At 47.2% G+C, this 21,167-nt stretch overlaps 1 protein-coding gene across 2 annotated transcripts in view; it reads right to left on the bottom strand.

Moving 5' to 3' along the window:
• Positions 1-981: 981 nt before the first annotated feature.
• Positions 982-21,167, bottom strand: part of Tdrd9 (tudor domain containing 9) — a 97,766-nt gene continuing 77,580 nt past the window's right edge. For both annotated transcript variants that reach the window (XM_026405545.2, XM_077800026.1), the window contains exons 29-36: positions 20,388-20,543; positions 19,702-19,772; positions 18,178-18,287; positions 17,585-17,681; positions 10,110-10,248; positions 6,159-6,277; positions 1,974-2,046; positions 982-1,083 (exon numbers count right to left, since the gene is read on the bottom strand). In XM_026405545.2, the coding sequence (XP_026261330.2) occupies positions 982-1,083; positions 1,974-2,046; positions 6,159-6,277; positions 10,110-10,248; positions 17,585-17,681; positions 18,178-18,287; positions 19,702-19,772; positions 20,388-20,543 (867 nt within the window). The remainder of the gene's footprint in view (positions 1,084-1,973; positions 2,047-6,158; positions 6,278-10,109; positions 10,249-17,584; positions 17,682-18,177; positions 18,288-19,701; positions 19,773-20,387; positions 20,544-21,167) is intronic.

Consider the following 21,167-nt stretch of genomic DNA (forward strand, 5'->3'; position numbering starts at 1 on the left):
GCTTCCTGAGCTGGCCCCACTGACCAAATGGGGCAAGGCAGCTGCAGACACACGACGTGGCCCCCATTCCACGGATGCTCCCCCACAGGGCACTGCTCACCTCCCTGCGAGCTCTGGAGCCCTCGCAGATGCTTGAGCACACACACTTCTGCTTCTATCTACTCAGTTCTTAGGTGTGGCCTACATGAGGTGGCCAGCAAGGGCTCCTGCTTCCTCCAGCGATCCTCTCCACTTCACTTCAGAGCCAACGGATGTACCAAATCCCTCACACAGGTCTTCCGCAGCTTCTTCTGACAAACCCTGACTGATGATGAGTTGAGAGGCCCACGTGGGTCCACTAGGTTATCAACTCAACTCTTTATGGCATGACGTACTTACTAATCTTTAACGAAGGACAGTCAGAAACATCGTCTAAAGTTTTTATTGTTTGAACACAGGTATACCAGTTGCCAGGCATGAGCTAAGAACTATAACCTAACTAAAAAAATTCTAAATATACAAAACTGAAGTTTTCCAAAATTAGGTATTTTCCCTCATGGGGAAAAAATTAGAAAACAGCATGTTTTTAAAGAACCACACACAGTCCCTGTGATTAATTGGCAATCCCGCTCTTTCCTGCCACAGGACAGGGCACACAGCACACTCTGGAACCTGGTATATAAGACTGGTCACTCACGTTTACCTTAATACATTTAAAGCAAAACACAGCTTTTTCCAAACAAAGTCTTCTTTCAGAACAACTTCTTCCAAAATGGTCAATACAGTGATTTTTCTGTTTCTAGAAAAGACTAGACTTCCCAATCCTTCCCACCTGAATAGAACACCACCCCCCTTCTCCTAAGAGAAGGCAGCAGGAAGGAGGAGACTCTTCAGGGGCCACAGACCAGGATGGCAATGCTCAGGCATGGGAACAGGGTTGCAGGGGAGCCCTGACTGGGTTTTCACGGCTCCCGCAGGGCAACTGGGCACAAGCTGCCTGCCTCAGGGGCTGAGCACAATAAGCTTGTGCAGCTGGTAGAGAAAGGTGTTCTTCCCTCGGCTGCCTTCACGGTCAGCCTGCTCCATGACCAGCTTTGGATCAACCTAGCAGGCAGACAAAAGAAACAGTCAGACTCGCAGTGAGCTTATCCAGAATTACAGTAAGTAAAGCCATGCACAAAAGTACCAGGCACTGTAACAGCCAGTCAGATGCTTCTCCACATTCACACTTTGTACAACATGAGCTTTTAAATTCATGTTTAATAACAGGGTGACCTTTACTTGGAAAATCCCCACACTCTCCTACGTAACTGTGGATAGTGACTTCAGTGGAAGTATTCATGTAAACATATAAGTTTTCTAAAACACAACCTCAAAATGAAATTCTGCTTTCAAATGACTTCCTGCTGTTTTATAAGCCCCACACCCCCCAACTGTCTGACAGGTACAGTGGCTGCCTGCAGTGACAGCCCAGCAGGAGCCAGCTGGGGCAAGTGGGGAGTCCTGCAGTAGCTGGGGATGGGAACACAGGCCTGGGAGTGAGCAACATCACCTCAGCTGGCTTAGCATTAAAACCTAAACCTTCTCCTTGCATTCCTTTCCTGAAACTACCTTTTACTCAATTTTCTAAGTCTTACAGAGAAGAAATGTCACTGGCCGAGATGAGCCCTGCCCTGCTTCACAAGGGAACTGTGTCCCCCAGATTCCTATGCTGAAGGTAGCTGGGTGGGCCTGTGGAGATGACTTGGCTTGGCCGGCACAGTGAGAAGATGAGCACCACAGCCAGGAAGAGACCTCGCCAGGACTTCCAGCCTCCAGCACACAAAAGATCAAGGTCGGCTGCAGCTAACCCACCCCTGGCAGTCAAGGCGACATGGCCTAAAGCCAGCAAGCAGGCCGTCCTGTCCACAAAGCCTCAAGGCTCTGCACCCTCAGCCACTCTGCAGCCTTGCCCTGGTACCAGCAGCAGCTGCCCACACATGGCCACTTCTCACCTGATTCCACTCATAGGGCTTCTCGTGCCACTTGGGAACAATCTTCTCCCTGGGCTTCAACTGGCAGAACAAACTAAAATTGAAAAAAAGATCAAGTTATCTTAATGATACATTAGTAACTTAAAATACTAATGTGATTCTTTTCAAAAATATTTAAATCCTATATATTTCCCTTAAAATTAGAACTACAATAGGTTTTTAAAAGGTCAAAATTTCTGTAGTTATGATCAGGGAATAATTTATAACACATTTAAAAGCAGAAAGAAATGGAGCACAGCAGACTTAGATGTTATTATTTACATTATCTAAAATGTCTAATTTTTTTTTTTCAAAAATTCAGGAGACCTGCAAAGACACAGAGACATGTGACCCTGCTCAGCACAAAAAGAACAGCTGACAGAAGCTGACTGAGTGGCCAGGGGGGCTTAGCATGCAGACACCTCAAAGCAGCCACTGCACACATGCTCAGAGAATCAAAGCAAGCCATGTTTAAAGAATTAAAGGAACATCTGGTGGCAATGACCCAAAGATAATCTCAACTAAAACTAAAAACTATTGGAAAGTCTAGAATAGAAAAGTACAATAACTAAAATGGAGAATTTCCCAGATAGCAAAAATAATCAGTAATAACAAAGACTGATCAATACAAATTATCCAACCTGAAGAACAGAGAAGAAACTGAAGAAAAATGACCAGAGCCCAAGAGATCAGGGATGGCATTGTGTGAATCCATGAGCAAGGCAGGCTCAGGAACACATGTGACAGGGAGCAGAGAGAACATTTAAAGAAGTAAAAAAATGCAAATAGGTTGTAAGGAAAAAAGAACAGAAAAAGGTATGCCATTTCAACAGTAACCAAGGAGGGTTGGAGAGGCTATAGTAGGAATCAGACAAAATAGGCCCTACATAAGAACTGTTCCTAGAGATGAGGAAAGACACTTCACATAACGATAACCACCCTATACACAGGAAATCCTAAGGAATGTACAAAAGCTACTAAAACTAATCCATGAGCTCAGGAGATCACAGGATTAAAAAAACAATAGTCACAAATCAATATGTGACAATATTTAATAATGTTCAATATCAAATGAACAATTCACAACTAAAATTGAGAAAACAATTTCATTCACAATAGCACCTAAAATACTCAAATATATGGAAATAATTCAACAGAAGTACAGGACCTGCATGGTGAAAACCAGAGCTCAGAATGAAAGGACACCCAGAAAGACAGCATTCCCCCTCACAGACGGGGTGTAGGTGCCACCTGCAGGTTCAGCACAGCCCTGCCACCCCTGCATGGGGCTTTCCGCTGTAGCTGACATGCTGGCACTGGAAAGGATGTGAGAAGGAGAGAAAGGAGAGAAAACGGAGGAGCGAGATTCCCGGGAAGGGAGTGATCTCCAGACACACCCTTCAGCCTTGCACAGCTGCAGAGCGCACAGGCTAGGGCCGTCAGACCCCACACCACAGCCAGCTGGTCTGTGGCCCTGGTACTTCAGCAATTCAACAGGGGATGTGGAAACCATAAAGGGTCACACACAGGAGAGTAACCCTTCAACTCTCACACTGTACACCACACACCCAAGTCGCCTCAAAATGGCTCCACACCTGCATATATAAGAGGACAACATTATGACCTTGGGTTCACAAAGACTTTTTCAATTGTAACACAAAAGCATAATCCATTTGGAAAAAGAGAAAATAGATTTCATTGAAATTAAAAACTGTGTTCTGTAAGCACTATTAAAATGAAAAGACAAGCTGCACAATGGGGAAACTATTTGCAAATTACATACTAATAGAGGTTTGTATCTAGAATTTACAAAGAATTTCTACAACTCAGTAGTGAGAAGACAAACATCTTTAAGTAGGTAAAAGATCTCAACAGATAACTCACCAAAGAAAGAAAAAAGATACTGGGAACATAAAAGGAGACTCCAGCCATAGTCATTAAAGAAGTGCAAAGTAAAGCCCCAGTGGGAGATCACCTCACATGGGGAGAGGGGGCACACCAAGACAGCACCCACATGTGGCCCATGGGAACTGCCGAGGTACAGCCACATTGCAAAGAATCTGGCCCTTTCTTTGAAAGTCAATGCAAGCTGGGCGTGGTGGTGCATGCTCGAAATCCCAGCGGCTAGGGAGGTAGGAGGATCTCAAGTTCAAGGCCAGCCTCACCAGCTTAGCAAGGCCTTAGCAACTTGGTGAGACCCTGTCTCAAAATAAAAAAGGCTGGGGACGTCAACCCAAACCTGGCACAACCTACAAATTCCAACCTGGATATCTAGTCAAGAGAGATGGAAATGTATATTCACAAGAAGAGAGAGCACGGGGATTCTTACAGCTTCATCACAATGGCCAAATTCTGGCAACACCCCAAGGACCTTGCAACTGTTGAGGTGACAGAACAAAACATGACACACAATACAGCAGGACAACATCTAGCAAAAGGGAATGACCGTGCTACAGCACGCAGGACCCTCAGAAACACTAAGCCAAGCCAAGTAAGCCATCTTTTAAAAGAAAAATGTCTGTGTACACACAAATGTCAAACAAGGCAGGTCTACTACAGAAAGCAGCCCAGCTGCCTGGGTCAGGATGGGATGGGAAGTACTGCACAGGGGCAGGAGAAGCTTAGGTTTTTACAAACAGCTTTACTGAGGTAGAGTTTACAAACCATAAAATGTACCAATTTGAAGTACAAATTTAATTAGTTTTAGTAAATTTATAGTTCTGCAAACATAACCACAATGCTGTTTATAAATATTTGTCAAGCAAGTGGCATCCGAGACCTATCCTCAGGAGCCCCTTGTGCGCACTGTTTTGGTCTCAGAATGGTGAAGAAAAACCCTCGCCAAACACTGCAACAAAGCTTCCTGCACACAGAGAAGGGTCAGGGCAAGATCAGCTGCAAGGGCAGGTGCTTGTTCCCATGGTGGTGGGGAGTGGCCTGCCACCTGTCTTCAGGTCCTAGCACAGAGGCCCTCCCCCTTCCTGCAGTGTGGGGCTGCCACACACAGTGCAGGCTGTGAGAACTCAGGATCCCTCTGAGAAGGCACGCCAGGCCAGGCCTCTCCCTGGGCAGACTGTGCACAAGACCACTTCCTTGTGCCACGTAGAAGAGTGGACTTCTGAGACAACAAGAGCACTATAGTGTTGAGTTTGCTGATGCTCTGCACAACTCCACAAATTCACTAAAACCACTTGACCATTTAAAAACACAAACACAAACCACCCATCGCTGGCCTAACACATCAGGATAGTTACCCTTGTTGGGAAGCCAGGGTGACAGTGGTTCTAAGGAGGCCCAGGGACCATCAGGTGACTGGGACCACTGCTCATGACCTGGGGGTTGGCCCCATGGGCTTATGGTCGTGTACTTTATGTACGCTAAACTTCAACACAAACTTCACATAAAAATATTTTTTATAAAACTGAAAGTAACTAAAATTTGCCTTTCCCACAATCTCTAAGTCAGATTCATATATTCAATACCTTTTTGGAGGTGTTTGTTAAACTAAGGAAAACCCATCCCAAGTGTGTGGGACTGTGTGGTACCAGCTGTACCTGTTCTTATGCAGCTCCAGCTCCCAGCCAGCACAGGACCACGGGGCAGCAGGGATTGGCCCCTGGCCTAGGACATTGACTCCAAGACCGGAGCAGCCCTGGGTGTGGGACACATTCTTTTCTCCCTTTCCAGGTGTGCCCACTATTCCCAGCCTTCTCCAGGCTCCTCAGGCTGACTTCAGCCCCTGGGCTGCACCAATGGCATCCTTACCCTCTTTACTCTGGCTGGGTTTGGCCATGCAGAGTGCAGCAGGAGGAGAAAGGGGCAAGGGAGCTGCAACCAGGAGACCCGCCAGCCTCTGAGGCCCAGGCACACTCTCCAAACTGGTCCTCCTGTGCCCACTGGTGATGGGACACTGCAGCACCACTGTAATGACCCTCTGCCACACCACTTCTGGGCTGCCACACCACTTCTGGGCTACCTCTGCCACTGCACCCTCAATGGCATGGGGGCACAATGCTCATGGGCCAATGCCTCCCAGGTGCCTTAGCACTAGTGTCCCACTTCAGGTGGTCAGTGTGGTACGTCTTCTGAACAACTCAAGACATCCACGATTCAGGCGGCTAGGAAAGCCAATTGGAATTAAAGAACTGGTGTCACTGCACAGCTTACCCGAGAAGTTTCTGGCGAGCATTATCCTGTAACTGCACGATTCTTTCTGGCCCAAGATACTTGGATCCATTTGGCCCATCACACACTAGTTTATTGATGGCAGCCCGGAGAATATTGATCTGTAAACAAATGGGGACATAAATACTGACATGGCTCCGTGTAGCTGAGTTTCATCTCACATTGAATAATTCATACATAGCATTCAGAGTGACACTCTGTGACTATCATCAGTATGGTTTCTAGGAGGATTATTAAAACAACATGAATAACATCGATAATCATTACTATCATTTAAGAAACAGCAGCAGAAGAAAAAAATGAAGAATCACTAAGAAACACACTTCTTCCACCACAGTCTCACTTTGTGGGGACACAGCTGTAACACAAGTGTGCATCCTCCCTGGCTTTTTAATGATGCTCCTAAGGAAGCCTGAGAAGCCCCCACCCACGGAACCAATGCCCTGCTTCATCACCAGCCTTTGTCACAGTTATTTAGAAAATAAACTTTAGAAAATAAACTTGATTAGTTGTTAGGTTTACCTCAGAGTTGCAAAGGCAAAACAGGCAACAGAACGGGCAGTTCTTGCAACTCCAGCCAGTCCCCCTTACATTTGTCACAGTTGAGAAACCTACTCCAGGCATTGCTATCAGCTAAACTCCAAGCAGTTTCGATGTGACCATTTTCCCAATCACATCCCACTTCTACTTCGGGACCTGGTTTCCAGGCACCACACTGAACTTGTCATGTCTCCTCTGCGAAGAGGGCTTCTCAGCCTTGTTCTTTAAGACCCCAGCAGTCTGTGGAGTTCTGGTGGGGTATTCTGTAGAATGGCGCAGTTTGTTTTCTTGAGACAGGAGAGGTGCCCTCTCATTACATCCTACCATGCGCCTGCCACGATCAGGACCTATCGCTGGGGTGTGGATGCTCAGCTCAGGCACACTCTCCCAGGCTCCTCCGCTCCCTATCCCCTACTATTCCATGGTTCCCCTGCCTCTCCCACACTCAGGGGCAGAGAGCACCTACCTACCTGCACTCTCGGCAAGTATGTAAGGGAGAGACATCTCTTTCCCATTTGGGTATTCAGTCATTTATTTCTAACCATACATGGATATTTTACACTCTGGGCTATAATCCAATTTTTGTGGCTCTAATTGTGCTAGTTCTGGCCACTGGGAGCTCCTCTCATTGGCACCCAAGTCCTCTGACTCATCCCCTCCCTGGGTGCTCAAGCTGCCCTAACTTCCTGGCTCTGCGCAAAGCTCCAGACTCATCCTGTGCACTTCCTGGCCCAGCCCTGGCCCCAGGTGTCCCCCCAGGGAGCCCTGGCTCCTCAAGCGAAGGACCTTGTTAGACACCAAGACATGGGTGCTGGGCATGTGTGCTGCTCCTGGGTGTCACTGCTTCCCGCCCTTCCCAGAGCTGGACATAATCTGTGTGGACAGAAACCTGTGTCCACAGATTGGAACTGCTTCTTCTTCTATCTATCCCTAGGCACTAGCTAACTGTGAGTTCATGCTGCAATCAACTCCATTCCAATACCACAGGGTCACTCTGGCCTTTCTTTCATGCTTATTTGTAACTCTTCTCCCACCAAAAGAGAACCTGGCTCCCGCATCCACTCCCTCACCGTTCAACACCAGGAGCATGTGAAACAGGGTCAGAACTGTTGCCAACTACAGGTCCATGTTCACATGCAGCTCTTCTCTGTAATCTTACTGTGCCAGCCAAAACTGGTTTAAGCTCTTTTCCTCCTCACACCTTTGGGTAAACATGTACCACACCAGAACACAGATTTGAGGGGCCCTGACACCCTGCTGGGGTGTCTGTGTGGGTGGTGTGCATCAGCACCCACTCTTTGGGCACAGAAAGTCTGTGGGTCTTGGCAAATGCAGTTGTGTCTGGCACCTCTGCCCACAAAGAAGAGCTAGCTCATCTCTCCCAAGCCTGCGGGTACTCTCTGCCATCATCCACTTCCTCGCCTCTAGCAACCACCCATCTGCTTTCTGTCCAGAGTGTCATATGAATAGCAGCACACACACACAGCCCAGGGTCCTGGCTTCTTTCATGCAGAAAATGCACTTATGATGCACCCATTCTATTGCATGTATCAGCCCCTCCTATTCCCCACTGAGTAGTGTCCACTGTATGGCCGTACCAGGTGGCTCACTCATTCCCTGGCTAAAGGACATCTCCATTCTTCCAGTTTTATAATCATGAATAAGTTGTAGCTGATACTCACACAGGCGCTCCCTGAGGGTGCTAAGCCTTTAAACTCTTAGACAAACACCTGTGTGGTGGGATTTCTGAGTCATATGGCCGATGCATTCTGCAGCCACCCAGTGAACTGAGGATCCTCAAGCAGCTCCACACTGGCCCCACCATGGCCATGCTCCTGGGTGTGGTGGTGCCTTGTGAACCTCAGTTTGCACTTTCCTGTGCTGAGCATGTTTGTGTTCCTTCTTCATTGTCACCAGTATGTTCATCTAGTGGCTTATTTTTTGCTATTGAGCTTTAAGAGTTCCCTGCGTATTGTGAATATAGTCCTATATCAGATCTATAATCCACATATATTTTATTCCAATATGCAGCTTTTCTTTCCATCCTCTTAACAGGATTTTTTTCATCTTTTTAAAAAAAATTTATTAGTTATTGATGGACCTTTATTCATTTATTTGTTTATATGAGAATCAAACCCAGTACCTCACACATGCTAGGCAAGCACGCTACCGCTACCACAGAGCTACAACCCCAGCCCCAACAATTTTTTTTTAAATACTAGGGATTGAACCTAAAGGAACTCTAATATTGAACTACAACCCAAACCCTTTCTATTTTTGAGACAAGGTCTTGCCAAGTTGCTCAGCCTGGCCTCAAACTTGCAATCCTCCTGCCTCAGCCTCCTGAGTCACTGGGATTACAGGTATGCATTTTTAATTTTTGTAAAGTCCAACTTATCAAGTTATCTTTCACAGATTGTGCTTTTGGTGTTACATCTACAAATTCATGCCAAACCCAAATTCGTACAGATTTTACAGATTTCTCCTATTTTTGCTTACAGAATTTTATATTTACAATTTGGTCGGTGATATAAGGAGTATTTTCAATCCCTTAAGCCCTTTCATGTGAAATGGTAGTTAATACTTAACAGCTAAACTAACAAGTCAAAATGCCTGGGGCAACCAGTCCTCGGCCTGCTGTCCAGCTGTCCAGCAACTCCTTACTCCCTCTCCCCTGCTGCAGTGTCAGCCTTGCCTACTTCATGGAGCTTCTGGAGGGAGAAGAGTCTGAGTGCTCTGGAGCAGCGCCCTTCAGACTATCTGTGGTGAAGAGTGGGTTTTTCCTACTTTGAAAAATGCAAAACAACAATAACAAAGAATCACTAGAATAATGAAGGATAAAAACAAAAACATACAGAATACAAGCACACATTTTTCACTGTTAGATTCAAAAGACAAACTGGTTTGTTCACGAGTTTCGTAAAAGTCCTGAGAAGTCTAGCCTGAGCCTGCACCTGCCTGACCCCAGTGGTGCTGGTGCAGTGCTGGACTGCTGTTGAGTGTGGTCCCCATGTACCATCCCTGGGCCCAGCAGGGTCAGCCAGGACAGGCAGGAGAGTGGCAGGGATCCTGCTTCCTCATTTCCCTTTGTGAACCAGTGAAGAGGTGATGGGAGAAAGACCCATGGCTCCTACTGCCCTGGTGTTTCATCTGACTGCCCAGAAAAGCTTCCCATGCCAGCAGATTCCAAATGAAAGTACCAGTGATCAGGAAGTGACGTCCCTCAGCAGACACCAGCAAGCCAGTCGAGGAGTGCTCCTTCTGCACCCTCCAGCAGTGTGGAGGGCCTAGGAGCAACAGGCACCTCAGAGACCAGGCATATGTGTCTGTGGGCATAGCACCGTGGCACACACCACAGAAACACTGACGCTGTAAGTAACACGCCCTGCTCACCTCCACAACGTCCTCCACGTTGAACTGCACATCAAAGGCCAGCTCGATGTCGTGCTCCGGCAGCACAGGGGCCTCTGTGGTGGGGTTCCAGCCCAGGCCACAGAGCACACCTGTGTAGCACTTCCCCTCCCCATCAACTCTGCAAGAAACATTGAGGAGGAGTCGATTGACTTTTTTGTATTAGAGAATCGACGGATAAAATCAAGCCAAATTCTGCCAGCATTTGTTTAGCAACTCGTCTCATTTGTGCACTTATTCCAATTGTCACATTAGAAATACAGACTAAACGACAAAATAAATATTTATGTTAATCACATTAACCTTCTAATTCTCACTACCATCGACAGGATAGCGAATAGCTCATTCATGTGTCATTCCGAACTCTTTCAGTGGGTTATGTTCTTACCAAGGAGATTCTAGAGAAAGGATCATTCACATCTGTGACCATGACACAAGGCCAGCGCTGTAAAAGCCTGAGAGTCTGTCCTGCCTTCCCGCCCTACACAACGAACACACGACAGAGGCAGAGGGCTCTGCACCTCAGCTCTGTCCCAAACTCCCCAACCCCACCCACAGCGCATCCCAAATCCACCACTCCCATTTCTCATCTTCCCCCCAAATCCACCCAGCTCCCCATTCCTGGTCCACAGCCACTCTGTACCTAGCCACATGCCAGAACTTTCAGACCAAGCTCCCCAACTCTACCCTGCTTCTGCCAATCTTTTTCGATGTAGCAAACAGTGGGAGCTTTTCAAACAAATCCAGCAACGTGACTTCCTTGTTTAAGGGCTTCTGTAGTGTCCAGCCACCTCTGCACACCACTGGGCACACAAGCCACAGTACAGCCCAGTCTCTGCTCCGTCCTTCCATGGCACCTCCGGCTGCCTCCTCTGTCCTCCCTGCAGGCCTCTCTCCATCTAGGAACATGGCCTCCAGCTGCTTCTCCAACACCAGCCCCTTCCCACCAGCCCAGGCACTAGTTTAAATGCCAGTGCCTCCACCCACAAAAGGCCCAACAAGTAATTACACGACACACACATGCATGTATACATGTTAGCACTGAAGCCTTTAAAAATGCTTTGCTAATTTTCTTAACGCTTCACTCAAGACTTTTACCATCATCAGAATGGATTAGTCTTTTTCCAGCTTCACATGGTATAATTGACAAAAATTTCATGTATTTAATTGGGGTGCACAAGATGTCTTGATGTACGTGTGCTTTGTGAAGTGAACCACAATCAAGTCTGTAAACACCCCCACCACACACACCTTTTCACCTTTCTTGTGTGTGGTGAAAACTCCCAGGATCGGCTCACAGCAAACCTCAAATAAACAGCACAGTATTATTAACCACTGCCGTGGTGCTGTTGTACAATAGGTCCCTAGCACTGACTCGACTTGTAACTGCAAGTTCACAGACCAATCGAATTTAATTTTCTAAGTTGGAGCCTCACTGTTGCCCAGGTTGGCCTTGAACTCCTGGACTTAAAGTGATCCTCCTGCTTCAGCCTTCACAGTAGCAGGGACAACAGCTGCATACCACTGCACCCAGCCTAACTGTGTTTTGTTTTACTGTGTGTTTTTTGTTTGTTTGTTTGTTTGTGGGTGGTCTTTTTGTATTGGAGGTTGAACCCAGGGGTGCTCTACTCTGAACTATATCCCAGCTTTTTTAAATTTTGAGATAGTCTTAATAAATTGCCCAGGCTAGCCTCAAATTGTAATTCTCCTGCCTCAGCCTCCCAAGTAGTAGGATTATAGACATGTGCCACCATACCTAGTTCCCTCTCCCCTTTTTCTATTGAGTAAAAGTGAAAAAAAAAATCCTGCTTTTAAATAGACTCAAAGAACAGAGACATGGAATTCAGACTTACAAATTAGTTGCTGAGTATCTACTTTACAAAACAGTCACAAAATGTTTCTTTTTTATTTACTAAACTCCCAGGACTACACTATTAAGATAATTCACACTGCTGTGAGCTCAATTCCTTTAAGACCCTTCTAGAAGACAAGTGAAGGACATGAGAAGCTATCTCATCACTTCTAGTGGCACAGCACGGCTCCTCGCCCTTGCTCTCTGGCCACGAAACAAGCCAGCTGCTTCAGTGAGGACCGTTTGAGGATGTGCCTTGGACGGATCTACACAAGGATGTGGTCCGCTGCCCATCAGCTCTAAGTCCTAAGTGGATAAGGCAACCTAAGCAGAGTGTTATGGTTTGAACCCAGGTGTCCCTAAAGGCCACATGCTGAAGTGCCTGTGGCACTGCTGGGAGGGGGTGGAACCTTAGGATGCAGGGACTTGTGGGAGCAACTAGGTCACTGGGGACATGCCCTTGATAGGCATGGTAGAACCCTGGGCCCTTTCTCTCTTTCTCTCTCTCAGCATCCTGGTCCCATGAGGTGAACAGCTGTGCTCGACCATATGCTCTCACTGGGCCCAGCAGCCAGGATGGAGACCTCTGAGACTGAGTCGGAATACATACGTCCCCCTTATAAGCTGATTGGCCTCAAGTGTTTTGTCACAGTGGTGGAAAGCTGAACGACACACAGTGGGTCCAATTCTCTCTTAAGGACCCTGTGTGCTGTGAACTGAAGAAACAGCCACTGAGATCATGGAAACATGTTTAATTCATCTATAATACCTGCTTTCTACTAAAGCTAAAACCGCAAAATCACGACAGAAACAAGAGAAGCAGGTGCCATGCAGAGCTCAGCAAGGGCAGAGTCCGAGCAGCCAGCTCCTGTGAAGGAGGAGGAGTGGTAGGCACGAGCTGTGTTTGGAGAGTGACTTCTCATACACTCAGGTTGAAGACAAAGCAAGAGAGAGGAGGAATACCCACTGCAAACTAACAGGATTCCCTGCTGGGCTCAAATAAGGACATACACTTCCTCCAAAGTTAAATGCTGTTCAATCTGAAACAGCCATGTGAAAAAGCCCCATTAACTATTCAGAAACAGGCGTGGATTAACCTGCCAAAGCTTCAGCCAGCAGTCTCTGCGAGAAGTGGTAAAGCACCTCCTGACTCTTCTCTCTCCCCTTGAGGCAGCAACACTTGGGCTAGCACATGCACAGGAGCAGGGAACAGCTCTCTCAACCCCCACAATAGCCCTGGAGAGCAAAGGAGCTCTTTTCCACAGCTGGGAAGGCCTCCAAAGCTAGAGGTGGCCCCACCCTCACCCAGCAGGACTGACCTGCTCCCATGGTCCCCAGCCATACCTAAGGGCATCCCTCCCCCAGCTCCATTTGCAACAAGGCACCTTTGCATTATTCTTGAATTTTGTCCAAATTTTTTTTAAGACACAGGTGCAGATCAAGGCTTTTTAAACTACAAAGCAGCACATGAATGCACTGTGAAAACTTCAAGCAAACAGCAAGGCAGTGCACAGCTGGACAGATGGTCCCTTCCAAGGAGCAACAGCACCCACTCCCACCCATACTCTGTCCTTATGGCAATGGTGGGCTCTATCCAGGACCACTGGGGTCAAGGACACTGCACCTTGCTGCTAGGCGGGTTGTGGCCATGGCCAACTCACTGTGTGACGCAGCTTCCACCTGGCTCTCGGAACACTGACCCTTGGCACCAGCCATCATGCTGGGACATCCAAGCTAGCCATGGAGAACGCCCTGGGGGAGTCCTTGGCAGAGACAGAGGCACCATCAAGGCATGGGGCAGGGCCAGACCCCTCCCACCCCTACTGAAAGCCTCCCTACCCAGCCTCCTGCCCTCAGGGCAGAGGCTGCTATCCATTAGGACTTGTCTCAAGGCCTCATTCATAGAGCAAATTATGGTTGCTATACCCCCCTCACTTGGGATAACTTGTTTCCAGCCATAGTTGTTGGAACATCTGGTCAAGCAGTGGAAGTCAAGTTACTCATTTAATGTATAACTGCTTTAAGGTCAGAATTTTCTGTTGTTGCCATTTTGAAAAATCTCTTTGCCCTGCAGAACGCATTGCTCTAAGCCTGCACCCACCTAGCAACAGTGCAGACAGAGAGCGCTCACATGGCTATACAGTCACACCATTTACTCAGGTGTGCCCTTCCCAGAACACTTTCTCACCCAGGAGGACACCACCATTAAGTACAAAGTAGTGATACCACTGAGCTGAAGCTGACACTACAGGAAGCTCCTGCTTTAGGGAACACACTGTAGGAAAAGGGGACTGAGAGAGGAGTGAAGCCCCGGTGGTAGCATGGGGTGGGCAGGGCCAGCTCCCAGGGCAGCTCCCCCAGGAGACCCATGGCAGGGAGCTTGGAAGGGAGCAGCCAGGCAGGCCAGGGTGAGAAAGGCCTAGGGCCTCTACTTGGATTTCTTGGCTTTCCCCCTCCTCCTCAAATAGAAATAGGTGCACTGGGTAACAACCCAAGCCTGGATGCAAACTAACTAGGAACACTGTCCTGAGAGTAAGTGCTTGGGAAAGGGAGAGTCTCCTCTGGTTTCTAGTCAGGGGAACTGATCTAACTACTTTCCTTTGAAGTGTGAAGGCCCCTGTGGAGGCTCTGGCCCAAGGCTAGAGATGTACCCAAGGCCTTATAAAAGGAGCCAGTTCCTCCCCTTACTCTGCTGCTATAAACATGCTTCTCACTTGAAACCCTGTTATCATTTAGACTAGAAAAATTTATGACACTAGATAACCTATAAACATTTGGAAAACTGGTGAGGGGAGCTCACAATCTGGAGTCTGATCTCCTCTGGGCCCACCAGCGTAAAATCAGGTTTGAGTTCTCCCACTCTTCAAGTGCCACCTGCCACTTCTTGCCTGATTTTCACAACAAAGGCAAGAGCTTAATTCTTCATTTATCTTATCCTCCTCCCACTCTTGTACAGGGAGCAGTTCAAGGTGGCAAGATATCAAATCTTGGAGTTGGAATCAGCTATGATAGTTCAGGATGGATGTGGAGGCAGAACAGAATAAACAAGAGACACGAGTCTTGTGCTCTGTTTCCACAAATGGTCCTGGGACAGTCTATAGAGTAGCAGCCAGATGCCAATCTGAACAGGGGAGAAGACCCCCCTGCAGGTGGAAGAAAGGGATGCAGGTGGCACACAGCATTCTCTAGGAGCTGGGCTCCAGGAGTGCCTTCCCCAGGGAGTGCTGCAATACAACTCATGAAAGGTCCCACAAGGCCAGAGATCCCATCCTGCTGCCTGAAAGACACCCTGGGGTGACGGAAAAGGAAACCACTCTTCTCAAACTTAAGGCCTCCCTCACCTTTCAAAAGTCTCTCAAAAATAGTTGCTATGGACTGAACAAATGGGCACCTCTTCCCTTCCTGATGGCCACTTAGCTGAGCCTTTAGGTTCAAAGACTACAGATGGTCCCTGATGTAGGAGGTTCCACTTGGGATTCCTCAGCTTTCACTGATGCACAAGAAGTATGCATTCAGTAGGAATCTACTGTGATTTTCACCTCTCCTCACACCAGCACGGTGCTACAAAGCCACAGCTGTCAGCCCCACCACCATGAAGGTAACTACTGACACCGCTAGCACCCTGTGGCTGAGGTAGGATGTGAGGCAGGCTTGGGTACTTGATGCACTTTCCACTTACAATGGGTTCCTCGGGATATAACTGCAGTCACATACCCTGTTCCACTTCTGGCTCATTTCACTTAAATTTAACAAAATGACTATACATCATGATAGTTTACACTTTCTTAAGGTCTGCAATAAAACCACTTGGCTCTGGAGATTAGAAAGTAATACACTGCTATTTAAATCCTCAAAAAAGCCTTCATTTAAAAGAAAAGAGCTAAAGCAGAAGCATGGTCTAGCTAAAGGGATCTCCAGGCATCCACCCCCATACAGGGTGTGTCCCTCAGGTGCCTGCATGGCGCTATCTTACTAACAATTACACTCTGGCCTAGGGCCTCACCTATCTCCTCTACAAAACTCTGAAGATGCCTGATTTCAGAGTCATTACTGCAAATAAGGGCAAGCCATACTCCAACTGAAGGGACCAAGTCCTGTTTGGACAAGTCAGAGCACACAGGCAAATCCAACAGGGTAACGTCTGTCTGGTCACTAGACACCCAATCTGTGTTGTATGACGCAATTACCAAAATGGATGTTACAAAGATATAAAATAGGAGAATGCTTCCAAATGTGTGAAAAAGTTATGATGAAAATCTAAAATCAAAATACAGTGTTTATAGAATTTGACATCATATGTAAATAGTTAAACATATAAATAAATTTTAAAACGATGGTGTTAATTTTTTCCCATTCAGCTTTTTTCTACATAGCATATATTTTAATGCAGAAAATAAGATACACAGTTATTTTTACAACTGAAAATAAAATACTATTCTAAGGCTACGATGTTAAGATTCTGAGCAGGTGTCATCACAGAGGGAACCAAGTAAAAGGCAAGGACCTTGTGGCTCCCTTCACCCAACTCAGCCAGCTCAGTCTATCAACTGAGCCCTGTGGTCAGCAGAATAGAAGGGACAGAAGGGGAAATACCCACCCATGTCCCCAGAGTGCCCTGAGGCCCCTGCTTCAGTGCCTGTCAGGGCCGATTCCTCTGGCCCACCAGAATATGGGTCCTGGTGCCCAATCTCCTCCTTCCCCAGCCCCTAGCCCCACCCACACCTGTTAGTACTTCACCATCAGTGAAGGCTCTGCAGCTCCTTGTGTTCAAGCTCTCTGCATTAAAGTCTGAGAGAGAAATCCTGGTTTGATCTTGGCACAGAAGGAGCTACAGTTTGCCAGACGGTCCATCTCCTGGCCTTGACTTACTCATGGAAAAGGTGGCTAATGAGGTTCCCCAGAATCCACAGCCTGGACAGCAGGATGTGGCCAACATGCTGCTATGGGAGGACCCTAGCCCCCCGAGTGCCTGTGATATGGTGTGCAACTTCCCAAGCCCTCTGGGCTTCCCTCTGAAGTATGTCCAGCACATGTACAGGTATCCCCACTTTCAGAGCTCCTCTACTCTCAGCCCTGTCAGCACCCAAGCTGAAAGCATCCCATGTCAAAGGCCCGAGCAACCTGAACTACAGAGCTCAGCTCAGCAACAGCAGGACAGTGGGGCTCTTTGGAGCTGCCTAGCATTGTCAGAGGACCAGGCTGCATGTCACTAGCTCAGGGAAACACCAAAGTCCAAGATGTGCAGTGTGAACGAGCACCCCTCACACCACTATGAAGTCAAAAGCCAGAAGCCAAAGCCAGGGGAGGTGGCACAGACCAGTAGTCCCAGCTAGTCAGGAAGGCTGAGGTGGGAGGACAGTGAGCTGGAGATGGCTTGAACCTTATCTCAAAGGAGTGGGGGGGGGGAGATAAGAAGTGGGGTTCACATCAGTGACAATCAGGTTGAGCACACTGAAGAATAGAGAAGGCTGAGCACAGTGGGGCCGCCTCCCACCTCTTTGGTGGATGCTTTCTTTCAAAGGAACAAGGAGAGCTCCCACTTTCCCCTGCAGATTCCCACTCTGCAGAAACCCGTATAGGGACACAACAGAGGCCCACACTCTACCTTAACTCCATCACAGGCGCGAACAGCATGCTGAGGAGTGCTGGGAGGCCAGGGATGGGAGGCATCAGAGAGGTCTCTCTCAGCAGCATGGTAGATCCTATTGCACATTGGGATGAAAGTCAGCGTCAGGCCCACCATCTGCTACTCAGGGTACTGTTCCTACCTTGCTGGTCCTACTGTTCACAGTGCCTCTCTTCTGCAAAGAGGTCCCCACAGAGCCCCCTAGGGAAGCACTGCCTATTTCCAGTCCCCAAAGACACCTCATGAGGACATGTAGGTGTTCAACTCATTCGGTTGTTCTTTTCTTCTCTCTCCTCCTCATTATATGATCAGGTTTTCCAGGGCTAAGAATTGGATTTATTTTCCTTTGTAGCCAAGCATGGAGGAATGAGGGAATGATGAAAGTATAGGTTAGTTCCCACATTCCCTGTACAAAGAGTGATAGTGCTCCATTTCTTAAATGTGCATCAATCAATGTACCCAGAAAACAGTCTAAAACTGTAACACATAAGGAGCAATTGTTCCTAGCAACCAAAGTCAAGGAAAGGAGAAGAGAGGAGGACCACAGATGAACTGGTAAGCCCTTTGCTTACCAGTTGCATTGACTGAGAGTGAGGCTGCAACTAGCATCCTCTGGTGCAGGTCTGCAGGGGCGTCACTGATGATCACAGAGTTGATGCTCTCCTTCTCAATCCAGACACACCTGGAAGGAACATGGGCTCTGGGCCAAGCAAGGGAGCATGCCCAGCCTACAGGAGTGCACCTCAAACAGATGGTCCAGCACTCAAGTGTGACAATCCACGGGTGCGTCATGCAGGGCTTCCCAGGCTCCTGGCCTGCTTGTCTGGACCCTTTCTCCCACTAAGCCTTACCTTCTTCCCACTCCCCACGTGGTCCAGACCTCTCCTTGGCATTAATTACCATATGCATGTCCAAATGTGCTCCTACATCCAGAGTCTGTCCTGCACTCCAGCCCACATGGCTGTCACCTGTATTCTAGCAGAGGGGACACAATGTGGTCCACCCCATTCTTCCTGTCGCTTCTCCAGAAGCCAGCCCCACTCCACAGGGAATCCTACATTCCTCCTCATCCTTCGTCACTGGCCCTAATCAAGCTCCATCCTGCTGCTCCCATTCCTGAAGAAGGTGTTTATTCAGCTGCCCTGGCCTTGGTTACACCAGTGACCAGCATCAGAGGTCTGCTCCTGCCTGAGGGCTCTTCTACTTGGAAATGCAGTGGGTTCTTCACATGGGGCTACTCAAAACTTCAGTGCACACACAGATCTCCTGGAGAGCTTGTGACAATCCACTCTTCCTCTCAAATCGGGATGGGCCTGAGCATCCTTATATCCATTAGCTCCCCAGGGATGCCCAGCTACTGGTACTAGATGAACTTGCAGAGGCTTGAACTCACCCAACGTGATCATTTTAGAATGCACATTGTAAGGCTTCCCATCTGTGTTTGGAGATGAAATCTAAACATGGCTTATGAAGCTTGCACTCCTCTGCCACAAGGTCTGTAGTCCCTGCCACCCCCACCCCCAGCCACCAATTCTCCATCATACTAAACTATTCACAAGTACAACCCCTCAGATTTAGGCCTAAGCACTTATTACTAGAACTATCCCTAACCTTCTCCTTCCTACCCCAAACACCTGTTCCTCTGCAGTCTTCTGGTGTCAGATTTCTCTGGAAGAACTCCATGGCCTTCAAAGCATGGCCTGGCCCCAGCCACTCTGATGATGTTCTATGGCCCCTATCAAGACCTATTCACCCTATGTTGTCAATGTCAGCCCCCCACCCCCACTGAACATAATAATCCTGGCAAAGATGACAAATGTATCCTGTTCATCACAGTCCCCTAATTCTTACTCTGTTCCTGGCACAGAGTGGCACTCACAGACCTGCAAGAACAGAAGAAATGAAGTCTGATGAAAGACATTCAAAAGTGTGATCAGAGAATGGCTTTCATAGAACACCTCTGAGATAGAGCTAGGAAGGAAAAGAGGACAAGGTAAAAATATTTAACAGTTTAGATATGAGGAAGACTAGTTCCTGATGAGGGCTATAAATAGAGGAACCGAGAAAAATCTATGGGAAAATTAATTCAATCATACCTGAACTTGGATATTCTGGTCAAACTATGACACTTCAGTTCGTAAGGGTTGAAAGGTCCATGGAGCACCGCCTGCACACACGAAACAGTGTGACCAGTAGCAAAAAAAAAAAAAAAAAAAGTCCCAACCTCAGCCCATACTTTAAAAGAAGCTCAATCCAACCATCCTCATGTTTCAGTAAGGAAAACTGTGCCTTGAAGGAACACAACCAAGCCCATGTGTGGTGTGTGAAACACTCCAAATATATCGGCAAAAGTTCTTCTTTTAATGGCAGCAGACCAGTGAGTAGGTTGAGTAGGCAGGCCTGAGGTCATGCAGGGCAAAGGCCAGGGTAATAGAAGTGGAGAACCTGAACAAGGAGGGGACCTTCCAGCCAGCCCTCTTCTGCAAATGGAATGGGCAGCACCAGCTCTAGTTCAAGCAGATGGGCTCATGAGTTTCAGGAAACCTAGCCTGGCAGCTCACTCAGAAGCCAGCACCACATGCCTCGGCCCAGTGGGAACCAGCAGCATTGCTTCAGAGGGGGAGGTCAGCACAACAGAAGCCAGGTGGAGCACTCTCTGCACCTGCCCAGACTACATAGGGAAACCAAGGTAGAAAGCTACCAGGGCTGCCGCTGCAGCCTCAGCCTGCAGTGTGGAGTGGCACAGTGTCCAGATCATCTTTTACTAGCTCCTGAACATCACCTTGCAGTTGGGGGCACCCAGTCTGTTGGAAGAAAAGCTCTCCAGCAAAATCCGGATCAGGTGCTTCTCGTCGTCCTTCCCAGGAGAGGGAACAGACGCATCCACCACATTTTCTGCTGATTTGGAAAAGAGACCCTTGAGAACTTCATGGCTTTGCTGAACAAAACAAAAGAAAAAGTTTCTTTTATTAAAAGGAAAAAAATCATACTAAAAGCACCCTATTCCAACTTAACCAAAACATTTCATGGACATAAGATCTGTACTATCATTAAGATACAGGGAGTGTTCATCAAATTCATTTTCAAATTTAAACAAATAAGAAAGCTTTTACAAAAATCAGCCATCACAGAATACTTTTTAAAAAACAATTTAAAAATTTGTTTTTTAAAAAACAAATTTCTGATGAAAAATTTCAGTTTTACATGATGAATATTAACACTGTTTCTGTTTTTCACATATTAAATAATGAATTTCAGTGAATTCCACCTTTATGTATGTATATCTATAAAGTACCAATCAACAATAAATAAATGAGTGAAAGAGAAAAAACAGAGAATTTAACTGGATCTTTAGTTAATATTTTGCTGGATTGTTTGTTCTTTCCAAATTCCCAGCATCCTTCATCCCCAGTAGAATTATAGAAGTTCAACGTAAGATCTCAACATCAGACTCAAAAGTGACCTCTTCATGACTGATTTTTGAAAGAAATAGTTGGAAGAAATTTTAAAATGCTTGAAATATTTGAAATAAATATTTTGTTAACTACTTCCATTATGGAAA

The sequence above is a fragment of the Urocitellus parryii genome, chromosome 6, assembly GCF_045843805.1.
Source record: "Urocitellus parryii isolate mUroPar1 chromosome 6, mUroPar1.hap1, whole genome shotgun sequence".
Taxonomy (NCBI): domain Eukaryota; kingdom Metazoa; phylum Chordata; class Mammalia; order Rodentia; family Sciuridae; genus Urocitellus; species Urocitellus parryii.